Source organism: Anopheles coustani, chromosome 3 (genome assembly GCF_943734705.1).
Source record: "Anopheles coustani chromosome 3, idAnoCousDA_361_x.2, whole genome shotgun sequence".
Lineage (NCBI taxonomy): Eukaryota > Metazoa > Arthropoda > Insecta > Diptera > Culicidae > Anopheles > Anopheles coustani.
The window spans coordinates 60,840,315-60,867,087 of record NC_071288.1 but is presented as its reverse complement, the minus strand read 5'-3'; the positions used below and the strand labels follow the sequence as shown (position 1 = coordinate 60,867,087).

The following is a 26,773-nucleotide window of genomic DNA, read 5'->3' as shown; positions in this document are numbered from 1 at the left end:
CGCGTATTTTGTCAACGACAGGATCGGGAGGGCTGTTATTCGTCTCCCCTTTCTTCCGTTTACCCATCTCTTACTACCACTTTCACACGGTTCTTTATTGGTTTACACTTGCACTTGCGAATCACGATGAAACACGTCTTGTTCGGTCAAAGGTTTGACACCGACCTATCGGGCGGGGGGCCGAACCGCGCCGTGAAACCGCGTTTATATAGTTTCGGGTCCCTCTTCGGGTGCTCACGATCGGGTGGGTCGGGTCAATAAAAACCGTGTTTCACTGCCGAAACCATCGCAGTCCATCGAAACCGTTCGTTCAGTTTGCATCGTGTCAACAACAACCAATTGTGTAAAGCAGCATCATCATGACCGGCCGCGGAAAAGGAGGCAAGGGACTGGGCAAAGGAGGTGCCAAGCGTCATCGCAAAGTGCTGCGTGATAACATCCAGGGAATCACGAAACCGGCCATCCGCCGTCTGGCTCGCCGTGGCGGTGTGAAGCGTATTTCCGGCCTGATCTACGAAGAAACTCGCGGTGTGCTGAAAGTGTTCCTCGAGAACGTGATCCGTGATGCCGTGACGTACACCGAGCACGCCAAGCGCAAGACCGTCACCGCCATGGACGTCGTGTACGCCCTGAAACGCCAGGGACGCACTCTGTACGGTTTCGGAGGCTAAGCTGCGCGAACAGCCCCGCTTGTGTTACAAAAAAAACGGTCCTTTTCAGGACCACCAAAACTGTTCCGTAAAGATATATTTCCTGCTCATTCGTATCAAACTAAGCTTTTGTGGCTCTCCCGACGCTCCGGCACATTTGCCGCCAAAAACGCCAGAGAAAACAAAACAAAAAAAAAAATGCGACTTGACTACTCCTCTCCTTCTTACCCCATTCCCCATGCCCGAAACGATATCCGATGGAATACACAGCGAGTGGTACGGTGTACCGCGCGTAGTGGTGGTGGTGATGCGCGATACACTACCGACGGTTCTGATTCTCGGATATGTGACCGATTCGTTTTTTAACACGACGACCCACTGAGAGTTCGTAGAAAGGCGCCGGTCTACCTCACGGGGCTCGGTGTGGCATACGGGGAAAAGAACGCTTTGGTCGTTTACATTGTTAAATTCCCTACCTGTAGAGCGCGTAGCGTTGGTCGTTTCTAACGCGATGATCAAAACCCATCACTTTTCATGGCCACCACCACCAACGCATGTGTTCGGGTAGAAATGAGCGAAAAAAGCTACATACCTGATATGAAGCAAAATGGTTTGCCCCGTTTAACCTACCAAACTTGCGATGTTACTTCACACATTGAGACACATTGCTTGAATTAATTTTAAACATTTCTTTCGTTGTTCTCCAGCCACACTGTGAAATTACGTCCATTTTACCATTTAACTACTGAAACTGAACTGAAACCAACTGGCATCGGCACGGAATGTAGTGAAATAAACCTTTATCACACGATTTTGTCGCCCTGAAAAGGACGGTTTTTTGTGACGGTGAGATCTTCGGCGGGGTTTGTGAGCGCGACACGGTGCCGCGCGGCGGGGTGAGCACGAGAGAGCACGCCTTATGCCTTCTTTTCCGTCTTCTTCGGCAACAGCACGGCCTGAATGTTGGGCAGCACACCACCTTGGGCGATGGTCACACCGGAAAGCAGCTTGTTCAACTCTTCGTCGTTGCGGATGGCCAGCTGCAGATGGCGCGGGATGATGCGCGTCTTCTTGTTGTCACGGGCGGCGTTACCGGCCAACTCGAGCACTTCCGCGGCCAGATACTCCATCACGGCCGCCAGATACACCGGTGCGCCGGCACCGACGCGCTCGGCATAGTTACCCTTGCGCAGCAGACGATGAATACGGCCGACCGGGAACTGCAGACCGGCACGATTCGAGCGGGACTTTGCCTTTCCCTTCACTTTACCACCCTTGCCGCGTCCAGACATTTTCGATTGTTTAACGAGAGGGATACGTGGTGCTCACTCGAAGAGGTTCTCTTCCGAACTATGCCGAAACGAGTAGTAGTAGTAAAATTTCTTTTATTGATTTGTATAATTCATTACATTTTGGTGTTTTGCGAGATTTAGCGATCGCACGCTTTTCATTCGCTACATGAGAATTTTGCCTAAGAGGCAGTTTGATTTTGCATAAGTTTTCAGGTGTTATGCCAATGGCAATGGGAGTATTAACCTTAATCTAATCTTAACCTATTCCTAACCTAATATTAACCTATTATTAACCTACTATTTACACCAAGCCTCTAATCAGTTCATGGGGTGAGGCTTGCATGGTGGATCTCAGTCGATCCGTTACTTCAAATGCTATTACGTCTAGCGCTTTCGTGTCTGTTACATTATAAAGCTCCTCTAGACGCGTTCTAGGAGGAGCATTTAATATTAGTACAAGAAATCTATTCAGTGCCGTTTGTACGCGTTTCAGGTTAGTGGCGGCACAGGAGCTCCAAACTGAGATTGCATATGTGGCCGCAGGCAGAACAATTTGTTTGTAGACCGCAATTTTGTTCTGTTTGTGCAGGGTCGATTTCCGATTTATCAGCGGGTACAGCAGCTTAAGCAAAACTGCAATACGGTTCGCAAGTTGGCGCGTGTGGTGGTGGAATAGAAGCCGATTGTCGATCGTGACGCCCAAGTACCGAACCGACTGCTGCCATGGTACTGGTGTTGAGCCCACTTTGAGACGGGATTGCTCCGGAGGTTGCAGCAGGTTTTTCCTTAGACGATACGGGATGACCATCGCTTGCGTCTTCTCGTTGTTAAGCTTTATCTTCCAGCTTGCGGCGTATTGCTGGAAGATGTCGAGAGCCCGTTGTGCGCTGTTTCTTAGCTCTGCTGGAGTGCGACCCTTGGTGGTGATGGCAGTGTCATCAGCGTAGAGATATATTTCCGAAACCCTTGGTAACTCTGGAAGATCCGCCGTAAACAGAGTGTACAGCAAGGGGCCCAGGATGCTGCCCTGTGGGACGCCTGCCGCGATGTTGGTTGGGCTGGATGACACTGATCCCAGGGTCACCCGGAAGGTTCGTTGCCGCAGGTAGTTGCTGGTCAGCTTTACAAGATATAGAGGAAGCCGGAAGGAGAGCATTTTGTGCACAAGCCCATCATGCCAAACGCTGTCGAAAGCCTTCTCCACATCCAGCATGACGACCGCAGTGGACTTACCGACCCTCTTGTTCTTTTCAATGTTGGTTTTTAGCCTCAGGAGTTGATGTGCTGTTGAGTGTCCTGATCTAAAGCCGAACTGCTGAGGAGGCAATATTTGGAGATCTTCCATCGCTTCTCGAAGCCTCCAACATATTAGCCTCTCAAAAAGCTTTCCAAGAATGCTCAGCAGGCTGATAGGGCGATAGCTGGAGGCCCTCGTTGGATCTTTGCCAGGTTTCAGTATAGGTTTCACCTTTGCCGTCTTCCAACTCTGCGGATAGTGTTGCAGTTCGAGGCAGCAGTTTACGATGTTCGTGAGGAGGGAGAGGGCTCGGAGTCGGAGATGTTTGAGAAGGATGCCCAGAATGCCATCAAAGCCAGGGGCTTTCATGTTCCTCATCATCCTTAGGGCATGACACACCTCCTCGACGGTGGTGCGATCCTCTGGTGGCAGGGTTGGCTGTTCAGAGTTAACTCTGGCCACTGATGAAGCCACCTCGGCCTCATGAGGGCTGGACATACTAAGGCCAATCCGATGAGCATCCTCGAAGTGTTGGGCGAGGGCACCAGTCTTCTCCGTAGGAGTAAGTAAAACTGCGTTGTCAGCTGCGAGTAGTGGAGGAATCGGCCTGGGTTTAGTGCGGAGGGTCTTAGCTACTTTCCAGAAAGCGTTGGCGTTGGGATGGAGTCGCCGCACCATGCGCTCAAAGTTTTTGTTCCTGATTTTCTCGACACGATCCTGGATGATGCGGGAAAGTTGAGCTGCCTGCTGTTTACAAAGCTGATCCCCGGTGCGCTGGTATTGACGCCGCAGCATGTTTCGACGGGAGATGAGATGTCGAGTGTGATCGTCTAGGACAATTACCTCTCCCCGTGCGGACACCTCTGGAACACACTCCGCCTCTGCCGAACGGATAGCCTCCACCACGTTCGTTATAGCTGATTCAATAGAAGCTGGAGACAGTGAAATCTCGGTGGTGGTGATTTGCTGGTCAACCAGTCTTCCAAAGCGGGCCCAGTCGACACAGTGGTAGTTTTTCCTCCTAACAGGCGGAGCTCTGCTGGCGTCAAGGTGAACCTTCGTTAGGACAGGGAAATGATCCGAGGTTAGCTCATCCAGGGTTGTGGGTTTGGAGATCTGCAGGTTGGTTAGGAACAGATCTAAAATTGAAGGGAAGCCACGGCTGGGAATAACGGTAGGTTCATCAGGATGTTCAATGATGAACTGTCCATGCTGTGCGACCTCTGCCAAGATCTTTCCATTTTTATTTTGGCGCCTATTTCCCCACAAGCGATGACGGGCGTTCAGGTCCCCTCCGATAACCGAGCGGAAATTGTTGCAGGCGATGATGTTAATGTCGCGACGAAAAACCGCATCCAGATCACCCGTGCACTGTCGAGGGCAGTACACAGATATAATGCGCAGTTCCCCGGAGCTGGTAAAGACCTTAATGCCGACTGCTTCAATGATGGTGGTATTGAAGTGCGGAAGCAACTGATGTTTGATGCCTCGACGTACAACGATGGCTACCCCGCCACCACGTGCTCCGACTCTATCAAGGCGGTGGATGGAGTATTCATCGATGTAGAAGCTGATGTCTGGCTTCAGATGGGTCTCCACGATGAGCGCGATGTCGATGCGATGTAGTTTTAGGAAATCGGCCAGTTGAATCTTTTTAGCCCTCACGGACTGGGCGTTCCATGTGACTACTCGCAGATTACCCATTGAGCATCAGCAGTTCTCCGATAACGGCGAGTTGATCTGCCTTATTGCGGCAAAGGCGGATTTTTGCCAACATTTTTGTGAAGATGCTAAAAAGCTCTTCCATCGTGAACAGTTCACCTTCCGGAGCAGGAGCGGGTGTATCCGAGGCGTTTCTAGCGTTGGCTAGCCGCTGTGCCAAGGTGATGGAGCCAGGTGTAGGAAGCCAAGGCGACGCGGTACTGCTTGGAGCAGAGGGCGGCGTCACTGTGGAAACCGATGTCACTGGGGCTGTGGCTTGTGGCTTACTTGTAGTCTGGCGCTGAGCAGGAGTCTGCGGATGCTGGTGTTTTTGGCGGTTTTTCCTTGCCAGGTTTCTTACTTCCACATATTTAGCACGTTGTGGGCAGTCAGGATGGTCGGCTCGGTGGGTTCCCATACAGTTTGAGCACTTCACCTCTTGCTGTTCATCCATTGCAGGGCAGGTATCAGTAGTGTGTTGTCCAGCACACTTAACACATCGTGGATTGATTTTGCAGTGGCGTGTACCATGTCCAAACTGCTGGCACTGTTGACACTGGGTAGGACCTTTTTTGCCTCCACGATAGGCCTCCCATCTCACAATAACCTGCTGGATGGATCTGACCGCCTCTAGTGTCTTCAGGGAGCAGGTCCCACGTTTAAGGTGTACGAGGTACAACCTTGAATGGATGCCCTCAGCACGTCTTTTCATCTCAAAAGCCTCGATGACTTCAAGCTGGTATCTTGAGCGGAGTTCCTCGACAATTTCTTCTAGCGGCGTATCAGGAAGACCCCGGAGTACCACTTTAAATGGCCGCTGGTCCTTGGCAGCATAAGAAAAATATTCCGCCTTTCGATGATTAAGGTATGCAATCACACCCTCACGTTCTGCCAGGGATCGCGAGATAATGGAGGTGCCTACTCCACTAATTCGGAACTCCGGCGTGAGACCGCGAGCCTGGAGCTCCGGGCGCAGCTCAGAAATGGGTATTGTCTTTACGACAACGGGTGGTGGTTTGCTAGCTGGGCCCGGGGGCTTTTTAGCATTTTTACCTGCCATTGTAGCGGCAGAATTTGCAGGTGTGTTTTCCGACGGACGGACTTTTGATGATGTTGAAGCTTTGTTTTTCATATCTTTAACTGTGCTTGTCTTCTTCTTCTTTTTCTTCACTTCAATGAAGTCACTTTCGTTGTCTGATGCGACGCTGGTGGCCTCAGAACTGTAGGTGCTGGAACTGCCGGTGCATGTTTCAGTGCTCATTTCACTGACATCTTCCGTCTGGGCCGATGTTTTAGATGTTTTCGAGCGTTTTGACACAATCGAGTCCGAAGAACTTTCGCTCGAGACCTTCCTTCCTCTTTTCTTCTCCTCACCTTTCTTCGGCATAATAAGGCCGAAGGAGGTTAGGGTTCACTTTTTTATTTTTATATCACTTTATTCACTATTATCACTCCACGACGTGTTTACTCGTTGAACTTCCAATCAAGACTCCAACAACCGGCACTCAACCATATATGATGCCGAAACGAACCTGAAACCGGGTTTATATAAACGTCGAGGTGTAGCGAAGCCAGCCAGCGAACTCGCCCGACGCTGAATAAAAGCCGAAGTGAGGGTCGAAAATCGCGTTAAAATTGAAGTGACGCTCAACGAGGAAACACGTTTCACGCACGTTAAACAATCGCAATGGCACCGAAAACCAGCGGAAAGGCAGCGAAGAAGTCTGGCAAGGCCCAGAAAAATATCTCCAAGTCGGACAAGAAGAAGAAGCGCAAGACCCGCAAGGAAAGCTACGCCATCTACATCTACAAGGTGCTGAAGCAAGTCCATCCGGACACTGGCATCTCGTCGAAGGCGATGAGCATCATGAACAGCTTCGTGAACGACATCTTCGAGCGCATCGCCGCCGAAGCGTCCCGCCTGGCGCACTACAACAAGCGTTCGACGATCACGTCACGCGAAATCCAGACCGCCGTCCGTCTGCTGCTTCCTGGTGAGCTGGCCAAGCACGCCGTGTCCGAGGGCACGAAGGCCGTCACCAAGTACACCAGCTCGAAGTAAGCTGTTCGTCCGTGGTCGTCGCAAACCACACCAACTCGTCGCCTAACAACGGTCCTTTTCAGGACCACAAAATGTTTTCCAAACAAGAATCATTTCATTTCATTCCATTCCATTCATCGAAGAGAAAGAAAACGACGAAGATCGAAAAATAATAATGTGTTTGTGTTGTGCGTTGAAGAAACAGAACAAAAAGTGTGTCGAACCGTTTTCTAGTTTAACATCACCACTTCGTTGTGTTTTGGCGCACACATAGCCGCGCGTAACACAAGCGCGCGTAAATGAATTGAATGAACATTTTAAACAGTGGTTTTAAGAAAAAAAAACCCAACGGTTACTAACATTTAAAGCACTCCGTTATGGTTTCTATGGTTATGGCACAGCCAAAGGCAAAGCAATGTGTCATTTTTTTCTCGTCCAATACATATATGTTCAACTTGGTTTAATATGGAACAGATTCTCTTTAACAACTCGTTAAACCCACCGCATGTAATTGCTCACTAACTTAAAATCGCCGCCTACGGATGGGGTTGCCTGGTGTTTTGTAGACGTTAGCATATGTATTATGTTATGGTTTGTGTCACGGCTAGGTTATGGTTTGCATTTCTATCGTCATAGGTTGGGTTTTGTTTTCATTTATCATCATATGTATCAGTCAGGGGTTCACCATTTATCATCATCATCTTCTTCTTCATCATCATCATCATCATAGATATATATAAATATTATATATATCGATATAGCGTGTACGACGGGACGGGACGGGACGGGACGGGTACGAAATAATCCTCCTTTCGGTAACGGGTTGGTGGTCCTGAAAAGGACCGTTTGGGTTTGGTTGAAAACGAAACGAAACGAAACGAACCGTTGTCACTTAGGCACGTTCACCACGGATACGACGAGCAAGCTGGATGTCTTTCGGCATGATGGTGACGCGCTTCGCGTGGATGGCACACAGATTCGTGTCCTCGAACAGACCGACCAGATACGCTTCACTCGCTTCCTGCAGCGCCATCACGGCCGAGCTCTGGAAACGCAGATCCGTCTTGAAATCCTGTGCGATTTCACGCACCAATCGCTGGAAGGGCAACTTGCGGATCAGCAGCTCGGTCGACTTCTGGTAGCGACGGATTTCACGCAGAGCCACCGTTCCCGGCCGGTAGCGATGCGGCTTCTTCACTCCTCCGGTGGCCGGAGCACTCTTGCGGGCCGCCTTGGTGGCTAGCTGCTTGCGCGGCGCCTTTCCTCCGGTGGACTTACGGGCAGTTTGCTTGGTACGTGCCATCGTAGTTGATGTTGTTGATGCTGTTGACGTTGATCGGGTTCGACACGGGTCTGTTCACTTGTGGTGGTAATACAAAACTGGGCCGAACCGCGCCGTGAAACCGCGTTTATATAGTTTCGGGTCCCTCTTCGGGTGCTCACGATCGGGCGGGTCGGGTCAATAAAAACCGTGTTTCACTGCCGAACCATCGTAGTTCGCCGAAACCACTCTTGTTTCAACCACCGAGCAGTGCAGACGTGTTTGCAGCAGCCTACCTCCAGCATCCAGTGCAGTAAAAGTGCTTGTGAAAATCAGTCGTGTTTTCAGCTACCTGCCTCGAGCATACAGCTTCAAGTACCTGTGAAAGTGACTTTACCTGTGAGTGTGTACAAGTACCTGTGAGTTTGAGAGTAACGGAAGTGAATCTCTGAAGGTGGAATTTTGGACGGACTCTAACATTTGTGTGGTGAAAAGAAAATTTTCTCCAAGTCACTGACACCCGTCCAGGATATGGCGGGTCATACACCGCCTTGGGGAGATCCTTCTCCCCGAGAAAATCAACGTGGACGCCTAGCACCGGAATGGATGGACCCGAAAGGAGTAAATGGCGAACTCCTTTACTTAATCCTACAAGCACCAGAAGGACTCCAGCTGCCGAAAAACCCGTTTCTCATCAGCAAAAGTTTAACCAGCATTGTAGGCGATATGGAACCCTGCGCTCCGATCAACAAAGGAACCAGGTATTTATTAAAAACCAGATCTAAGAACCAATTTGACAAACTACAGACAATCACGCAGCTATCGGACAATACCCCCGTACTGATCACGGAACACCCATTTTTAAACCGCGTGCAATGTGTCATCACATGCCCGGAACTGTGCGGACTAGAAGACGAGGAAATCCTGGAAAACCTAGTGGACCAAAAAGTGACAGTAGTACGACGATTCCTACGACGAAACAATAACGAAACGACAAAAACCAACTCATTTTTACTGACGGTAGACTCAGTAGTTGTTCCCACGACCATTCGTATTGGACTCCTACAAGTCAAAACTCGGACCTACTATCCAAGACCAATGCAATGCTTCAACTGCGCCAAATTTGGCCACAGCAAAGCAAAATGCCCGTCGCCTGTTCCAGTTTGCAAAAACTGTAACCAGGACGAGCACGGCAATTGTAACGCTGCCCCAAAATGTAAAAACTGCGGAGGAGAGCATAACTCTCTGAGTCGCTCCTGTTCGCATTACATAAACGAACAAAGCATCATCAACATTAAAATTGACCGTGGAATTACTTATTTCGAAGCAAGGAAAATACACGAAGAACAAAAACAAAAATCTTTAAACAACCGACTTGACGCATCGAAGACAATCGACCCACGAGACAAGCAAATCTCCGAACTCACTTCCTTGGTAGCAGCCCTCCAACTGCAAATAAAAACACTTACGGAAAAACTCGAACAAAACAACACAACCACCGAAACTGAAGACACTGAAGAATCCGACTAAGAGATGTCCACCGCGACATCTGACTCCGAAACTTCAAACTCCACCTCGAACAATACACAGGAACACGAAACGAAAACAACCCAAAAACGCAGAAACACCCGACCAAACTCATCCGAAGAAGACCTTCGCTTAACGAACAAAAAATCACAGAAACTTGCACCCAAACAAAACGACACCCAAAACACTCCCAAGAAAGACACCAAAAAGAACAAAAAGCGGAACGGCTAACAAACACACACGAGTTAGACTCAAAGAAACGACCCTAGCAAGCCCCAAGACACATTCTAACGGACCTACGCTCTTAAACAAACTATCTGAATAAGAAAACAACCCCCTTTTTAAAAATGACAAACAAATTAGCACTACAATGGAACATACGTAGCATCAACTCGAATATTAACAACCTCCTACTTTTAATTGACAAACATTCACCGATAATTATATCATTACAAGAAGCATACCCCCGAAGACACATAAACAACAATTACAAATGGTATTTCAAAGAATCCAATCCACCCCATCACAATGTCTGCCTAGGCATACACAAAGACTATCCTCACAAAACACTCAACACCAACACAGACCTCCCTGCCGTAGCAGTACAACTAAAATGCCCAATCAAAGCCACCTTCATCAGCATCTATCTCCAAAACCAAAACATTCCTAATCTCAACTCAAAACTACAAGACCTAATAGACAAAGTTCCCAAACCAGTCGTCTTTCTTGGAGATTTCAACAGTCATCATCCCATTTGGGGTGGTAGCCATATCACGCCACGCGGGAGGGTGATAGTTGATTTTTCCATCAGAAATGACCTCATAATAACCAATCCAAATAAACCTACCAGAATCTCATCACACAACGGACATCAAAGCACACTCGACTTGGCAATACTATCCTCCCAATTAACACAACAACTACAAACAGACGTAGAAACCGACACGCATGGCAGTGATCATTTCCCTGTCATGCTGCAACTCAACAACAATCCTTCCAAATCCCAACTTCGCCCAAAGTACATATATCAACAAGCCGACTGGACAGGTTACCAACATGAAATAGACTTTTGCACAACTTATCAACAAAACTGGACAGCAGATCAATTTACAAATCTCATTCAACAAACAGCAAATAGATTCATTCCCCAAAGTTCCAACAAACCAAGAAAACGACGCAACCCCTGGTGGAATGCGGACGTAGCCCAAGCCATAAAATCCCGTAGAAAAGCCCTAAGGATGCTCCGTCGAGCAACCAAAAACAACCCTCCAACAACCCCTCACATCCTAGCTTTAGCAGAAACATATCGGACAGCCAACAAACAAGCAAAAATAATTACAGAAAAGGCAAAAGAAGACTCTCGAGGACGTTTCGTTGAAGAAATAAACCCAGATATGACCTGTCAAGAAATGTGGCAACGGGTTTCTCTCCTCAACGGAACTTACAAAAAACCCAAACCAATCCTTTACCTGAATAACACGTACACCACAGACCCAGCAGTAATAGCAGAAACTTTCAACGAACATTTTTACAATACCTCGTCTACCCAACAATACTCAATCCCATTCCAAAGAACCAAACAGACAGCAGAACTCCACGAACTCAATTTTCCTACCCAAACGAACGCTCCCTACAACAAACCTTTCGACGCTGCAGAACTTACCTGGGCACTCTACAAGTGCAAAGGAAAGTCTGCAGGACCAGACGACATCGGCTACCCACTGCTCCAAAATCTACCCCACTCAGGAAAACTGACCCTCTTATCCATATACAACGACATCTGGCACACTGGCAATATACCCTCGAACTGGAAAAATAGTTTAATAGTCCCCATACCCAAACCAGACAAAAACCCACACGAAGCAACAAACTATCGCCCCATATCACTCTTAAACTGCGTAGGAAAAGTGCTAGAGAGAATGGTAAATCGTCGTTTGGTTTACATTCTCGAAAGCCAAAACCTGCTCAGCGACGCTCAGCACGCTTATCGTGCAGGGCGCGGTACAGAATCCTACTTCGCCTCATTAGAAACAATAATCCAGAAATCTTTTTCCAAAAATGAACACATCTCCTGTGCAACAATAGACATCTCCAAGGCTTTTGATCGAGCATGGAGATACCCGATTTTAGATCAGTTATCGCGCTGGGGCATCGGAGGAAACCTTGCTTCCTTCATCTCCAGCTTTCTCTCAGACCGAACCTTTCGGACAATAATAGGAAACACCCGATCATCAGTAAGACAGTTAGAAAATGGTGTCCCTCAAGGCGCCATTCTCTCCCCTACACTATTCAACATCACAACACAGACACTTATAAACTCACTCCCAGAAAACATCACACCACTCATATACGCCGATGATATCCTTCTGATAGCTACCGGCTCAACACCGAAACAAACACAACAATCTCTTCAGAAAGGACTCGACAAATTACAACAGTGGTCCCGCTTCACGGGCTACGACATTTCCCCAGAGAAAAGCAAAATTATTTGTTTTTCTCAATTTTCTGCACGCCGCTCAAAACCACTATTCATCAATAACTCTAGAATCCCAAACGTAACAAAAACCAAAATTCTAGGAGTAGTCATTGACTCAACTCTTAGCTTCATACCACACACTCAATATCTTCAATCTTCCAGCAAAACCAAACTACAGCTGTTCAAGTATCTTGGCTGCGGTAAAAAGCGAGCTTCTCGCGAAACCCTGCTAAAGATCATGAACGGCTGGCTTGTTCCGAAAATACTATTTGGCGCCGAACTCTACTCTAGAGGCGGCCCCAACATCCAAAACAAAGTAGAGAAAATATACAACCAGGCCCTGAGACAAATCTCAGGAGCTTTCCGCACCAGTCCCATACCTTCGTTAATCTGCGAATCCGGACAGCTCCCTTTCAGTCACATTTTACTCAATAGACTAGTATCAGCACAAGCACGACTCAACGAGAAAAATTTCCCAGCTCAGCCCCTCACCAACAGAACCAAAACCCTCTTCAAACAAATTACCACCAAAGAACTCTTAGAAATAGAAAAACTAAACAGACTCAAAGACAGACCCTGGAGCGCAACAAAACCCAACATAGACTGGACAATGAAAGACATTAAAAAGGACAACTACAACCCCACCATTGCTCAACAACTCTTCCAGCAGCTCATCAATGGCAAGTACAAAACACATCACCACATCTACACAGACGGTTCCGTTCAAGCAAATGAAACCGGATGTGGAATATACTCGGAAACTACATCTATCAGTCTTAAACTCAATAATAATTTATCGATCTTTTCCGCAGAAGCTTTAGCCCTCCTAATAGCAGCCGATGAGGCCACAATAGACAACAAAGCTAACGTTATATTTACAGATTCCGCAAGCGCACTTCAAGCAATAGAAAAAGGAACATCAAGACATCCCTACATACAATCCATTGACGAACATCTAGCCACTCGGAACATCACCCTTTGCTGGATACCGAGTCACATGGGAATCGCTGGAAACGAAGCCGCCGACCGATTGGCGAACGAAGGTCGAGAGAAACCGGACACCATCGAGACACCTTTCCCAAAGAGAGACCTCCTTCGCTGGGCCCAAGATGAAGTACGCTCATCTTGGGAACGCAAATGGAGATCGCTCATCGACGCCAAACTCCACAGCATCAAACCAACCACACTACCATGGAATGACACACCGAAACCACGCGACCAACGGATCCTCACCCGCATCAGAATAGGACACACCCGACTGACTCATAGCTACCTTTTCACGAAGAACAGCCCACCACCAATGTGCATCACCTGTGGATGCCAGCTCACCGTCAATCATATCATAGTTGAATGCAGAGCCCATACTACTGCCAGACAGCAATTCAACATCCCACCAAACCTAGAATCCGCCCTCAGCAACGACCCCACAAGCGAACACAACATCATACAATTTTTGAAAGAAATTAAAATATATAAAGAAATTTAACAGAAAGGAAAGAATAAATAAAAATGAAAAACAAACCTAATCTTAAGTTTAAATTAAGGCAATATTGTTCCCCTCCCCACCCAATCCTTTCCTTAAACTATCCCATGATTCCAAACATTTCCCTACTATGTAACTTTAATTTAAGATAGAGATGAATGTCGCCGTTAAGGCGCAAAATCTCTTTAATAAAAAAAAAAAAAAAAAAAAAAAAAAAAGTTCGCCGAAACCGTTCGTTCAGTTTGCATCGTGTCAACAACAACCAATTGTGTAAAGCAGCATCATCATGACCGGCCGCGGAAAAGGAGGCAAGGGACTGGGCAAAGGAGGTGCCAAGCGTCATCGCAAAGTGCTGCGTGATAACATCCAGGGAATCACGAAACCGGCCATCCGCCGTCTGGCTCGCCGTGGCGGTGTGAAGCGTATTTCCGGCCTGATCTACGAAGAAACTCGCGGTGTGCTGAAAGTGTTCCTCGAGAACGTGATCCGTGATGCCGTGACGTACACCGAGCACGCCAAGCGCAAGACCGTCACCGCCATGGACGTCGTGTACGCCCTGAAACGCCAGGGACGCACCCTGTACGGTTTCGGAGGTTAAGCTGCGCGAACAGCCCCGCTTGTTGGCAAACACAAAAATCGGTCCTTTTCAGGACCACCAAAACTGTTCCAGAAAGATATATTTCCTGCTCATTCGTATCAAACTAAGCATTTGTGGCTCTCCCGACGCTCCGGCACATTTGCCGCCAAAAACGCCAGAGAAAAAAAAATGCGACTTGACTACTCCTCTCCTTCTCTTACCCCATTCCCCATGCCCGAAACGATATCCGATGGAACGACACAGCGAGTGGTATGGTGTACCGCGCGTAGTGGTGGTGGTGATGCGCGATACACTACCGACGGTTCTGATTCTCGGATATGTGACCGATTCGTTTTTTAACACGACGACCCACTGAGAGTTCGTAGAAAGGCGCCGGTCTACCTCACGGGGCTCGGTGTGGCATACGGGGAAAAGAACGCTTTGGTCGTTTACATTGTTAAATTCCCTACCTGTAGAGCGCGTAGCGTTGGCCGTTTTTAACGCGATGATCAAAACCCATCATTTTTCATGGCCACCACCACCAACGCATGTGTTCGGGTAGAAATGAGCGGAAAAAAGCTACATACCTGATATGAAGCAAAATGGTTTGCCCCGTTTAACCTACCAAACTTGCGATGTTACTTCACACATTGAGACACATTGCTTGAGTTAATTTTAAACATTTCTTTCGTTGTTCTCCAGCCACACTGTGAAATTACGTCCATTTAACCATTTAACTACTGAAACTGAACAGAAACCAACTGCCATGGGCACTGAATGTAGTGAAATAAACCTTTATCACACGATTTTGTCGCCCTGAAAAGGACGGTTTTTGTGACGGTGAGATCTTCGGCGGGGTTTGTGAGCGCGACACGGTGCCGCGCGGCGGGGTGAGCACGAGAGAGCACGCCTTATGCCTTCTTTTCCGTCTTCTTCGGCAACAGCACGGCCTGAATGTTGGGCAGCACACCACCTTGGGCGATGGTCACACCGGAAAGCAGCTTGTTCAACTCTTCGTCGTTGCGGATGGCCAGCTGCAGATGGCGCGGGATGATGCGCGTCTTCTTGTTGTCACGGGCGGCGTTACCGGCCAACTCGAGCACTTCCGCGGCCAGATACTCCATCACGGCCGCCAGATACACCGGTGCGCCGGCACCGACGCGCTCGGCATAGTTACCCTTGCGCAGCAGACGATGAATACGGCCGACCGGGAACTGCAGACCGGCACGATTCGAGCGGGACTTTGCCTTTCCCTTCACTTTACCACCCTTGCCGCGTCCAGACATTTTCGATTGTTTAACGAGAGGGATACGTGGTGCTCACTCGAAGAGGTTCTCTTCCGAACTATGCCGAAACGATGATGATGATGATGATGATAAATTCATTTCGTTTATTTGTACTAATTCCGAGATCGTTTTTGCGAGATTTAGCGATCGCACGCTTTTCATTCGCTGTTTACATTAGTATTGCCATGGAGGCAGTTTGATTTGTCTTAAATGTGTGGTTTTGTGCCAACGGCGATGAGAGTATTAACCTTAACCTACTCCTAACCTAATATTAACCTATTATTAACCTACTATTTACACCAAGCCTCTAATCAGTTCATGGGGTGAGGCTTGCATGGCGGATCTCAGTCGATCCGTTGCTTCAAATGCTATTACGTCTAGCGCTTTCGTGTCTGCTACATTATAAAGCTCCTCTAGACGCGTTCTAGGAGGAGCATTTAATATTAGTACAAGAAATCTATTCAGTGCCGTTTGTACGCGTTTCAGATTAGTGGCGGCACAGGAGCTCCAAACTGGGATGGCATATGTGGCCGCAGGCAGAACAATTTGTTTGAACACCGCAATCTTGTTCTTTTTATGAAGGGTAGATTGCCGTTTTACGAGCGGGTACAGCAGCTTAAGTAAAACAGCAATGCGGTCTGCAAGATAGCGCGTGTGGTGGTGGAACAGAAGCCGATTGTCGATCGTGACGCCTAGGTACCGAACCGACTGCTGCCATGGCACTGGTGTTGAACCCACTTTGAGACGGGATTGCTCCGGAGGTTGCAGCAGGTTTTTCCTTAGTCGATACGGGATGACCATCGCTTGCGTCTTCTCTTGGTTCAGCTTTATCTTCCAGCTGGCGGCGTATTGCTGGAAGACGTCGAGAGCCCGTTGACCGCTGTTCCTCAACTCTGCTGGAGTGCGACCCTTGGTGGTGATGGCAGTGTCATCAGCGTACAGGTATATTTCCGAACCCCTTGGCAACTCTGGAAGATCCGCCGTAAACAGAGTGTACAACAAGGGGCCCAGGATGCTGCCCTGTGGGACGCCTGCCGCGATGTTGGTTGGGCTGGATGACACTGATCCCAGGGACACCCGGAAGGTTCGTTGCCGCAGGTAGTTGCTGACCAGCTTCACAAGATATGGAGGAAGCCGGAAGGAGTGCATTTTGTGGACAAGCCCATCATGCCACACACTGTCGAAAGCCTTCTCCACATCAAGCATGACGACCGCAGTGGACTTTCCGACCCTCTTGTTCTTTTCGATGCTTATTTTCAACCTCAGGAGTTGATGTGTTGTTGCGTGTCCTGCACGGAAGCCAAACTGCTCAGGAGGCAATATCTGCAGATCTTCCATCGCATCCCGAAGTCTCCAACTTATGAGTCTCTCGAAAAGTTTTCCAAGCGTGCTCAGCAGGCTGATTGGGCGATAACTGGAAGACCTCGTTGGGTCCTTGCCTGGTTTTAATATCGGAACCACCTTTGCCGTCTTCCAAGTCTGCGGATAGTATTGCAGTTCTAGGCAGCAGTTAAGAATGTTCGTCAGGAGAGTGAGGGCTCGGAGTGGGAGATGCTTTAGAAGGATGCTGAGTATGCCATCAAAGCCAGGGGCTTTCATATTCCGCATCATCTTCAGAGCATGACTCACCTCTCCGACGGTGGTGCGATCCTCTGGAGGCAGGGTTGGTTGTACGGAGTTCACTCTAGCCACTGATGAGGCCACCTCTACCTCATGAGGGCTGGGCAGAGCAAGGCCAATTCGGTGAGCATCCGCGAAGTGTTGTGCGAGGGCACCAGTCTTCTCCGCTGGAGTAAGAAGCACTGTGTTGTCGGCTGCAACTAGAGGTGGTATCGGCCTGGGTTTTGTACGGAGCGTCTTTGCCACTTTCCAGAAAGCGTTGGTGCCTGGATGGAGTCGCTGGACCATGCGCTCAAAGTTGTTATTTCTAATAATCTCCACCCGATGCTGGATAATGCGGGAAAGTTGTGCTGCCTGCTGTTTACAAAGCTGATCCCCAGTGCGCTGGTATTGCCGCCTCACCATGTTTCTCCGCGAGATAAGCTGCCGAGTATGGTCGTCTAGGACAATCACCTGCCCTCGTGTGGACACCACTGGGACACACTCCGCCTCTGCCGAGCGAATAGCCTCCTCCACGATGGTTACAGCTGCCTCAATGGAAGCTGGTGACGGTGCAATCTCGGTGGTGGTGATTTGCTGGTCAACCAGTCTTCCAAAGCGGTCCCAGTCAACGCAGTGGTAATTTTTCCTTGTTACCGGCGGAGCTCTGATGGCGTTGAGCTGAACGTGCGTTAAGACCGGGAAGTGGTCCGAGTTTAGCTCATCCAGGGTGGAGGGTTTGGTGATCTGCAGGTTGGTGAGAAACAGATCGATAACTGAAGGGGATCCATGGTTGGGGATGGCGGTGGGAGCATCTGGAAACTCGACGATGAAATGTCCATGCTGGGCGACCTCAGCCAGGATGTTTCCGTTTCTATTCTGCCGCATATTTCCCCACAAACGATGACGGGCGTTTAGGTCCCCTCCAACAACCGTGCGGAAGTTGTTGCAGGCGATGGTGTTTAGATCTTGGCGAAAAGCTGCTTCAAGTGTACCAGAGCATTGTCGAGGACAGTACGCGGATACGATGTGAAGGGCTCCCGAGCTGGTACTGATCCTAACGCCAACTGCTTCAATGATGGTGGTGTTGAAGTGTGGTAGCAGTTGGTGCCTGATGCCACGTCGAACAGCGATCGCAACACCACCTCCGCGAGAGTTAATTCGATCCAGCCGATGTACTTTATAGTTGTCCAAATAGAAGCTCAGCTCTGGTTTGAGATGCGTCTCAACTATTAGCGCCACGTCGATGTTTTGACGATTCAGGAAGTCGTTCAGTGGAATTTGTTTGTTCCTGACAGAACAAGCGTTCCAGGTAGCCACTCTCAAACTAGGCATATCGAAGGACTAGCTTTGTCAGTCGAGTGAGCTGCTCCTGTTTAGACTGGCAGGAACGCACGGTAGCCATCATCTCATTGAAAATCTCCATGAGAGTTGCCGCATCTAGGAGATCGTTTTCATTGTTTGCCATTTTAGCCTTGGCGGCGTATGATGCTTCCTTTGCTTGCAGCTTCAGGTGATGTACGTCTACGGCCACCTCGTTTTGGGCTGGCTGATGTTTCTTATTGTTTGGCAGGACCGGAAAATTTTCCTGCACATTCTTCAGCCGATCGCTCAGCCCGGATGATGGTTGTTTGAGCGCTTTTTTCATTTTTTGGCCTTTGCCTTGGGCACGCATTTGAATATTCTTGAACTCATCCCTTTTTGGGCACTCGCGGTCATTTGCGCGATGAGGGCCGCCGCAGTTTGCGCACTTGGGTGGTTCTGGTTTGACGCAGTTGGCCGTAAAATGCGAAAGGGAGCAGCTCTCGCATTTCGGCTGCAGGTGGCAATTTCGCGAGCCGTGGCCAAATGCTTGGCATCGATGGCATTGAGTGGGTCCTCGCTGGCCCCCACGGTAGGACTCCCACCTAATGCGGACAGAAAGAATCGCTCGCACCGATTTTAATGTTTGTAATGTGCAAGAAGCACGTTTCAAATGAACCACGTAGAGCTGGCTGTGGTAGGCCACCGTCTCCTCGTCCTTTCTCTTCATACGGAATTCTTCTTCTACCTCTAGGGCATGGGTTGACCGGAGCTCATCCCGGATTTCCTCAGTATCCATTAGTGGGAGTCCTCGGATGACAACCTTGTATGGTCTATCATCGCGCAGATCGTGCGTGAAGTATTCAGCCTTCTCTTGCTCCAGAAGCTTCGTGAGAGCAGTGTGCTCCTCTCTGGTCTGCACGAAGAGTTTCGTGCCTGTGCTGCCAAACTGGAACTCGGCTTTGATGTTTTTTGCCAGTAGTTTGGAGCGCAGAACGGGATAGGCCACGTTTTGGACTACCACTGGCGGTGGACGGCGATTGTTTGGCGGAAGCCCTGCTGAACGCCCTGGTGCTGATGTTTTGGGCGCATTATTTGCACCTTTCTCTGTCGTGCTCCGTCTGGCTCTCGTACGCACGGTGCGGAAGCCCTCCGGGTCTTCGTCAGACGAGTGGTCTACCTCACTACCACTGCAGGCAGACATGTTGACATCGGGTGGCGGCAACGCACCCGAACCGCATACTTTTTTCCTCTCGCTTCTCTCACTTCCACTAGAGCCCGAGCGCATCGTTCTCTTCTTCTTGTCGTCACTCTTGTCCTTCGGCATACCGCCGAAAGGAAAAAAAAACCGCTTCAATCACTAACACTGTGTTTCTTACTATGTGTCACTCCGTCTACAGTCTGAGTGCGAATGGATCGGATGCCGAAACGAACCTGAAACCGGGTTTATATAAACGTCGAGGTGTAGCGAAGCCAGCCAGCGAACTCGCCCGACGCTGAATAAAAGCCGAAGTGAGGGTCGAAAAACGCGTTAAAATTGAAGTGACGCTCAACGAGGAAACACGTTTCACGCACGTTAAACAATCGCAATGGCACCGAAAACCAGCGGAAAGGCAGCGAAGAAGTCTGGCAAGGCCCAGAAAAATATCTCCAAGTCGGACAAGAAGAAGAAGCGCAAGACCCGCAAGGAAAGCTACGCCATCTACATCTACAAGGTGCTGAAGCAAGTCCATCCGGACACTGGCATCTCGTCGAAGGCGATGAGCATCATGAACAGCTTCGTGAACGACATCTTCGAGCGCATCGCCGCCGAAGCGTCCCGGCTGGCGCACTACAACAAGCGTTCGACGATCACGTCACGCGAAATCCAGACCGCCGTCCGTCTGCTGCTTCCTGGTGAGCTGGCCAAGCACGCCGTGTCCGAGGGCACGAAGGCCGTCACCAAGTACACCAGCTCGAAGTAAGCTGGTTCGTCCGTGGTCGTCACAAACCACACCAACTCGTCGCATAACAACGGTCCTTTTCAGGACCACAAAATGTTTTCCAAACAAGAATCATTTCATTTCATTCCATTCCATTCATCGAAGAGAAAGAAACCGACGAAGATCGAAAAATAATAATGTGTTTGTGTTGTGCGTTGAAGAAACAGAACAAAAAGTGTGTCGAACCGTTTTCTAGTTTAACATCACCACTTCGTTGTGTTTTGGCGCACACATAGCCGCGCGTAACACAAGCGCGCGTAAATGAATAGAATGAACATTTTAAACAGTGGTTTTAAGAAAAAACCTAACGGTTACTAACATTTAAAGCACTCCGTTATGGTTTCTATGGTTATGGCACAGCCAAAGGCAAAGCAATGTGTCATTTTTTGTTTCATCCAAGACATATATGTTCAACTTGGTTTAATATGGAACAGATTCTCTTTAACAACTCTTTAAACCCACCGCATGTAATTGCTCTATAACTTCAAATCACCGCTAACGGATGGGGTTGCCTGGTGGTTTGTAGACGTTATCATATGTATTATGTTATGGTTTGTGTCACGGCTAGGTTATGGTTTGCATTTCTATCGTCATATGTTAGGTTTTGTTTTTATTTATCGTCATCTTCTTCTTCTTCTTCATCATCATAGATTATTATATTATATATAACAATATATATCATTATATATGGTTTGTATTGTTTTGATTGCATCTCATACCCCATATGTATCAGTCAGGGGTTCACCATTTATCATCATCATCATCATAGATATATATAAATATTATATATATCGATATAGCGTGTACGACGGGACGGGACGGGTACGAAATAATCCTCCTTTCGGTAACGGGTTGGTGGTCCTGAAAAGGACCGTTTGGGTTTGGTTGAAAACGAAACGAAACGAAACGAACCGTTGTCACTTAAGCACGTTCACCACGGATACGACGAGCAAGCTGGATGTCTTTCGGCATGATGGTGACGCGCTTCGCGTGGATGGCACACAGATTCGTGTCCTCGAACAGACCGACTAGATACGCTTCACACGCTTCCTGTAGCGCCATCACCGCCGAGCTCTGGAAACGCAGATCCGTCTTGAAGTCCTGTGCGATTTCACGCACCAATCGCTGGAAGGGCAACTTGCGGATCAGCAGCTCGGTCGACTTCTGGTAGCGACGGATTTCACGCAGAGCCACCGTTCCCGGTCGGTAGCGATGCGGCTTCTTCACTCCTCCGGTGGCCGGAGCACTCTTGCGGGCCGCCTTGGTGGCTAGCTGCTTGCGCGGCGCCTTTCCTCCGGTGGACTTACGGGCAGTTTGCTTGGTACGTGCCATCGTAGTTGATGTTGTTGATGCTGTTGACGTTGATCGGGTTCGACACGGGTCTGTTCACTTGTGGTGGTAATACAAAACTGGGCCGAACCGCGCCGTGAAACCGCGTTTATATAGTTTCGGGTCCCTCTTCGGGTGCTCACGATCGGGCGGGTCGGGTCAATAAAAACCGTGTTTCACTGCCGAAACCATCGCAGTTCGTCCCAGTTTTGTATTACGTTTTGTATTACAGTCTCGGTCGAACTTTTGACGAAGCAACACCTACCTAGTGGTCGTTCCAGCAAGCGAGCTGAAGAGTATTGAATACAATCTTTCCCATTTCATACAAGTGTGAGTGAGTTCAAGTGTATAACCAAGCGACAGTGCGAACAGGCTCAAACAAGAAACGCTCGGTCGGAGCAATCCGGCTTTTTGCGTTTTGCGCTTTGCGCTTTCGCTGGATGTGAAAACAAAGGGTTTTGACCCAACCAGTGTTGAAAAGTTCACCTCGATCGAATTTACCCGTGTTTCTCCCGCTTTCGTTAGAATTGTAGTGTTTTTTAATATTATTACTTAAGTACCGAATTATTCTATCGTAGTGCCCTATTGTAATTTTGTTATTTAGGTTAGTGTTAGTTTAGGCTAACCCGGCAACATGCCGGACCCTCCTACTAACAGGGGGGACCCCTCTACCCCTTCGGGTAGGGATAATACTCCTCCGGATTGGTTCGGATCCCTATCGGATGACTTCACGTTTTTAGTTCTAGAAGCAGCCGAAGGCGCTTCCCTACCTAAAAATCCATTCATTATCGGCAAGTCTCTGGAGAATTGTGCAGGTAAGTTAACGGAAGCAGGTAAGTGCCTCAATGGAGGAGAGCAGTATCTCCTGAAAATCCGGAACAAGAATCAATGCGCAAAGCTTCTATCCCTGAGAAAGCTTATCGATGGAACCTCCGTGCAAATAGCACACCACAAAACGCTCAACAGTATACAGTGTGTAATTTTCGCCCCTGAGCTCAAAGAGCTTAACGACGAGACCATCCTTTCGAACTTAAAAGAGCAGAACGTAACCTTTGTCAAAAGATTTACCCGTAAGGTAAATGAAAATTACGTTCCCACAAACTCCATACTACTTCGGATCACTGCTACCCGTGTCCCGAGCCACATCCGCGTCGGCCCGATTCAAATCGCTACCCGACCGTACTACCCTAAGCCGATGCAATGCTTCAATTGCTCCAGTTTTGGCCACACCAGACTGAGATGCAAAAACGGACACACTTGCTACACCTGCGGCTCCCCTGCACACGGAACCTGCACCGAGGAATTTTTGTGCAAAAACTGTAAGGGTAACCACAGTAGCTACTCACGGATTTGCCCCATATACCAAAATGAAACTGAAGTTATTAAATACAAAGTAGATCACAATGTCTCGTTCGGGGAAGCAAGAATAGCTGTTAAAAGCAATCTGCACAAAAGCACAGTGCAATCCCGGATTACCTACGCGCAAGCTACATCCAATCAAGTAATGGTAAACAATACATCCGCATTGGAAGCTGCACTAGCAGAAGCTAATAAAACTATCACAATCCTAACCTCCCAATTAAAGGAGATGAGTGCAAAAGTAGAGAAGCAACACCAACTTCTCAAAAAACTAATTACAAACAAAGAGGAACAAAAAGCCACAACCACAACCCCAACAAATAACTCCGTAACTCAAGGCCATGAAACCTCAATAAATACCTACAGCTCTGACCCAGACACTGAAAATGATTCCGACTCCGCTTCCCAACATGGCTCGGACGCCTCTATGTCCACGGTCGCTTCCGCAAACTCCCGGAAGAGAACGATTAGCAGCCCCTCCTCCGAAGAAGACCTCACCGCTATGAACAAGACCAACCCCTCGATTTACCTGAAAAATCCGACCGCCACATCGCCCCCGAAAACCAAAGCTCCAAAGAAAAAAAATAAGAAAAACTCCAAATAAACCCCCACTGACATCTCGGAAAAACACCACTATCTTATCAAACCTTTTTTCCCCAAATGGATCCAAATACGACCTTACCAAACGCAACCGCTACCTTTCTACTCTCCTGGAATATCCGTAGCTTGAAAAGCAATATTGACAACCTTAAAATCCTGATCAACAAGCACAACCCTACTGTCATCTCCCTCCAAGAAACGCTCTCTCCTTCTATCCCTCAATCTTTTCCACTGAACAAATATAACTGGTACACCTCCTTTTCCTCCTTAAATTCACACCAAAGCACAGCGATCGGAATTTCAAAAACCATACCGTCCTCTCCTTGCCAATTTCAATCCCCACTTCCCTTCTCCGCAGCCAAAATTAGCACCCCTTTTCCTGCCACCTTCGTCTCCATCTACCTTCCTCCAAATTCCCTTTCTAATGCAGACGTCCATGAACACCTTCCAAACCTTCTCTCTCAACTCCCTACCCCAACCTTCCTTACCGGGGACCTAAATGCCTCCCACGTGGATTGGGGCAATAGAAACACCAACTCCCGTGGAAGAATCATTAATGATATCTTTAATACAGCCAGTTACTCAACCTTCCAAAACGCAACTGCTACAAGATTCTGCTCCCGGACTGGTTCTGGCTCCACGCTGGACCATTTCGTTCTCCCCACCGACTCATATCAAAATTTCCAACTCACAATAGACTCCGACTCACATGGCAGTGACCACTACCCTCTTCTCATCTCCTCCCACTCTATACCTCCACCACCGCGCCTCAGGGCGAGGTGGAAATATGACACCGCCAATTGGGAAAAATTCCAATCCGAATTTCAAAAATTACTTCCCCGAAATAATCCGGTTAACGAAAAACAGCTCTGTGAGGCTATTCTGGAGGCAGCAAAGCGGTCCATAAAACTCACCAAGGGAACCCCAGGCCGCCGAAATGTGCCATGGTGGAACCAAGAGGTAGCGCTTGCTATTAAAAACCGTCGCAAGGCTCTCAGAATGCTCCGCAGAGCCAGTCAAAGAAACTTACCCGTGGATGAGCTAAGTGAAAGATACAAAATCCTAAACACAATAGCCAAAGACTTAGTAAAAGCCGAAAAAGACAAGTGTTGGGCAAGCTTTGTGGAAGATATTAACCCTACCATGTCAAGTGCCGAGCTGTGGAGAAGAGTTAGTATCCTATCAGGTAAGTATAAAAATCCGCATACCATTCACATTAAATCCAATGATTCCTTCCTCCCGGCGGAAGATACCCCGGAAGCTTTCGCCACCCATTTTGCCGAAATTTCCGCTTCTGAAAACTTCCCCACAAATTTCCTAAAACATAAAGCCAACACCGAACTTATTCCCCTACATTTCAACAGTGACCCAAACCTTCCGTACAATAAGCCTTTCACCCTATCTGAACTCCACTGGGCACTTAACAAGTGCAAAGGTAAGTCGGCCGGCCCTGATAATATTGGATACCCCCTTCTTAAAAATCTACCTCCTATTGGTAAGTACTCCCTGCTCTCCATATACAACAACATATGGTCATCTGGAACTATCCCTCCCCACTGGAAAAACAGTTTTATTGTACCGATCCCAAAGCCCGATAAACCACCCCATTCCATAGACAGCTACAGACCCATATCACTATTAAACTGCATAGGAAAGATTATGGAGAGGATGGTTAACCGTAGGTTGACCCAGGAGTTGGAAGACCGTGGACTCTTGGACCCCGGACAGCATGCTTTCCGAAGTGGCCTTGGTACGGAAACATACTTTGCCACACTCGAGGAACATCTATCGGAAGTTAAAAATGGACAACATATTGATCTCGCCATCATAGACCTTGCAAAAGCTTTCGACCGAACCTGGAGATACTCTATCTTAGAACAACTACAGAGATGGAGTTTTGGTGGTAACCTAACAAATTATCTCCAATCCTTCCTTTCGGAACGAACTTTCCAGGTTGTTATTGGGTCCAACTCCTCGGAAATTCACTCTCTCGAAAACGGGGTCCCACAGGGAGCCATCTTATCTCCTACTCTTTTCCTCATTAGTCTAGAATCCCTCTTCTCATCCATCCCTACGAACATCACTCCACTAGTCTATGCAGACGACGTCATACTCATTTCCAACCACTCCTCTCCATCCATATGCAGAAAAAACCTCCAAGCGGGAATGGACAAGGTGAAACAATGGGCCAGATGGACAGGTTTTGAGGTATCGCACGAGAAATGCAAAATCCTGCACATCTGCAATAGTTTCTTCCATCGCAAATTACCCATTCACTTTGGAACCAATGCTATCCCGGACGTCCCTCAAGCTAAGATACTTGGAGTTATTTTTGATAAAAAACTAACATTTAAACCTCACATTAATAGTTTAGCAAAAAATGCTAAACCTAAAATTAATCTTTTCAGGATGCTAGGCTCGGGAACCCATAGAGCTTCCCGTGCTACCCTAACTAAAATCATTAATAACTGGCTGTTGCCCAAACTCTTATATGGTATCGAAATTGTCTCGGTAGAATCAGAATTTTTCATTAAAAAAATCTCTCCTCTCTATCACGACGCCATCAGAGCCTCCTCTGGTGCGTTTAGAACCAGCCCTACCAATTCTCTTCTTTGCGAAAGCGGAACTCTCCCTCTAAAACACATTATCACCCACAAAATAGTTTCAGCAGCTGCCCGGATCCTAGAAAAAGGTATTAATGCAACCGCTTTTACAGCTAGAGCAAATAACGAATTAATTTCTCTTTCTGGTAATTCAATTCCAAATATTTCAAATCTAATTCATCTAAACTCCCGTGCTTGGTACCAACTTCCTCCAAAAATTGACTGGTCCATAAAAGATCAGCTAAAAGCTGGCTGCAATAGCTCCATTGCCTCCGCTACCTTCCTCAACTTAATCAATACCAAATACAGTAATCATCACCATATTTTCACCGACGGATCTGTCCTCAGTGAGGCAGCCGGCTGTGGTATCCACTCATCCATAGATAACTGTTCGATCAAACTCCCTGATTACACATCCATATTTACAGCCGAAGCTATAGCCCTGAATATAGCGCTAGAGGAAAGTAT

At 48.1% G+C, this 26,773-nt stretch overlaps 6 protein-coding genes across 6 annotated transcripts; 3 read left to right on the top strand and 3 right to left on the bottom strand.

The window, feature by feature from the left end:
• Window positions 1-1,567: 1,567 nt before the first annotated feature.
• Window positions 1,568-1,945, bottom strand: LOC131259894 (histone H2A). Its single transcript, XM_058261502.1, has one exon. The coding sequence runs from the start codon at window positions 1,940-1,942 to the stop codon at window positions 1,568-1,570; it is 375 nt and encodes a 124-aa protein (XP_058117485.1). The 5' UTR covers window positions 1,943-1,945.
• Window positions 1,946-6,567: 4,622 nt separating this feature from the next.
• Window positions 6,568-6,942, top strand: LOC131259892 (histone H2B). The gene has a single exon (XM_058261499.1). It carries the CDS (start codon window positions 6,568-6,570, stop codon window positions 6,940-6,942), a length of 375 nt encoding a protein of 124 aa, XP_058117482.1.
• Window positions 6,943-13,954: 7,012 nt separating this feature from the next.
• Window positions 13,955-14,266, top strand: LOC131271842 (histone H4). The gene has a single exon (XM_058273399.1). It carries the CDS (start codon window positions 13,955-13,957, stop codon window positions 14,264-14,266), a length of 312 nt encoding a protein of 103 aa, XP_058129382.1.
• An 890-nt stretch (window positions 14,267-15,156) lies between these two features.
• LOC131271843 (histone H2A) lies at window positions 15,157-15,534 on the bottom strand. The gene has a single exon (XM_058273400.1). It carries the CDS (start codon window positions 15,529-15,531, stop codon window positions 15,157-15,159), a length of 375 nt encoding a protein of 124 aa, XP_058129383.1. The 5' UTR covers window positions 15,532-15,534.
• Window positions 15,535-20,021: 4,487 nt separating this feature from the next.
• Window positions 20,022-20,396, top strand: LOC131271841 (histone H2B). The gene has a single exon (XM_058273398.1). It carries the CDS (start codon window positions 20,022-20,024, stop codon window positions 20,394-20,396), a length of 375 nt encoding a protein of 124 aa, XP_058129381.1.
• Window positions 20,397-21,298: 902 nt separating this feature from the next.
• On the bottom strand, window positions 21,299-21,746 carry LOC131271839 (histone H3.1). The gene has a single exon (XM_058273397.1). The coding sequence runs from the start codon at window positions 21,744-21,746 to the stop codon at window positions 21,336-21,338; it is 411 nt and encodes a 136-aa protein (XP_058129380.1). The 3' UTR covers window positions 21,299-21,335.
• Window positions 21,747-26,773: the final 5,027 nt, after the last annotated feature.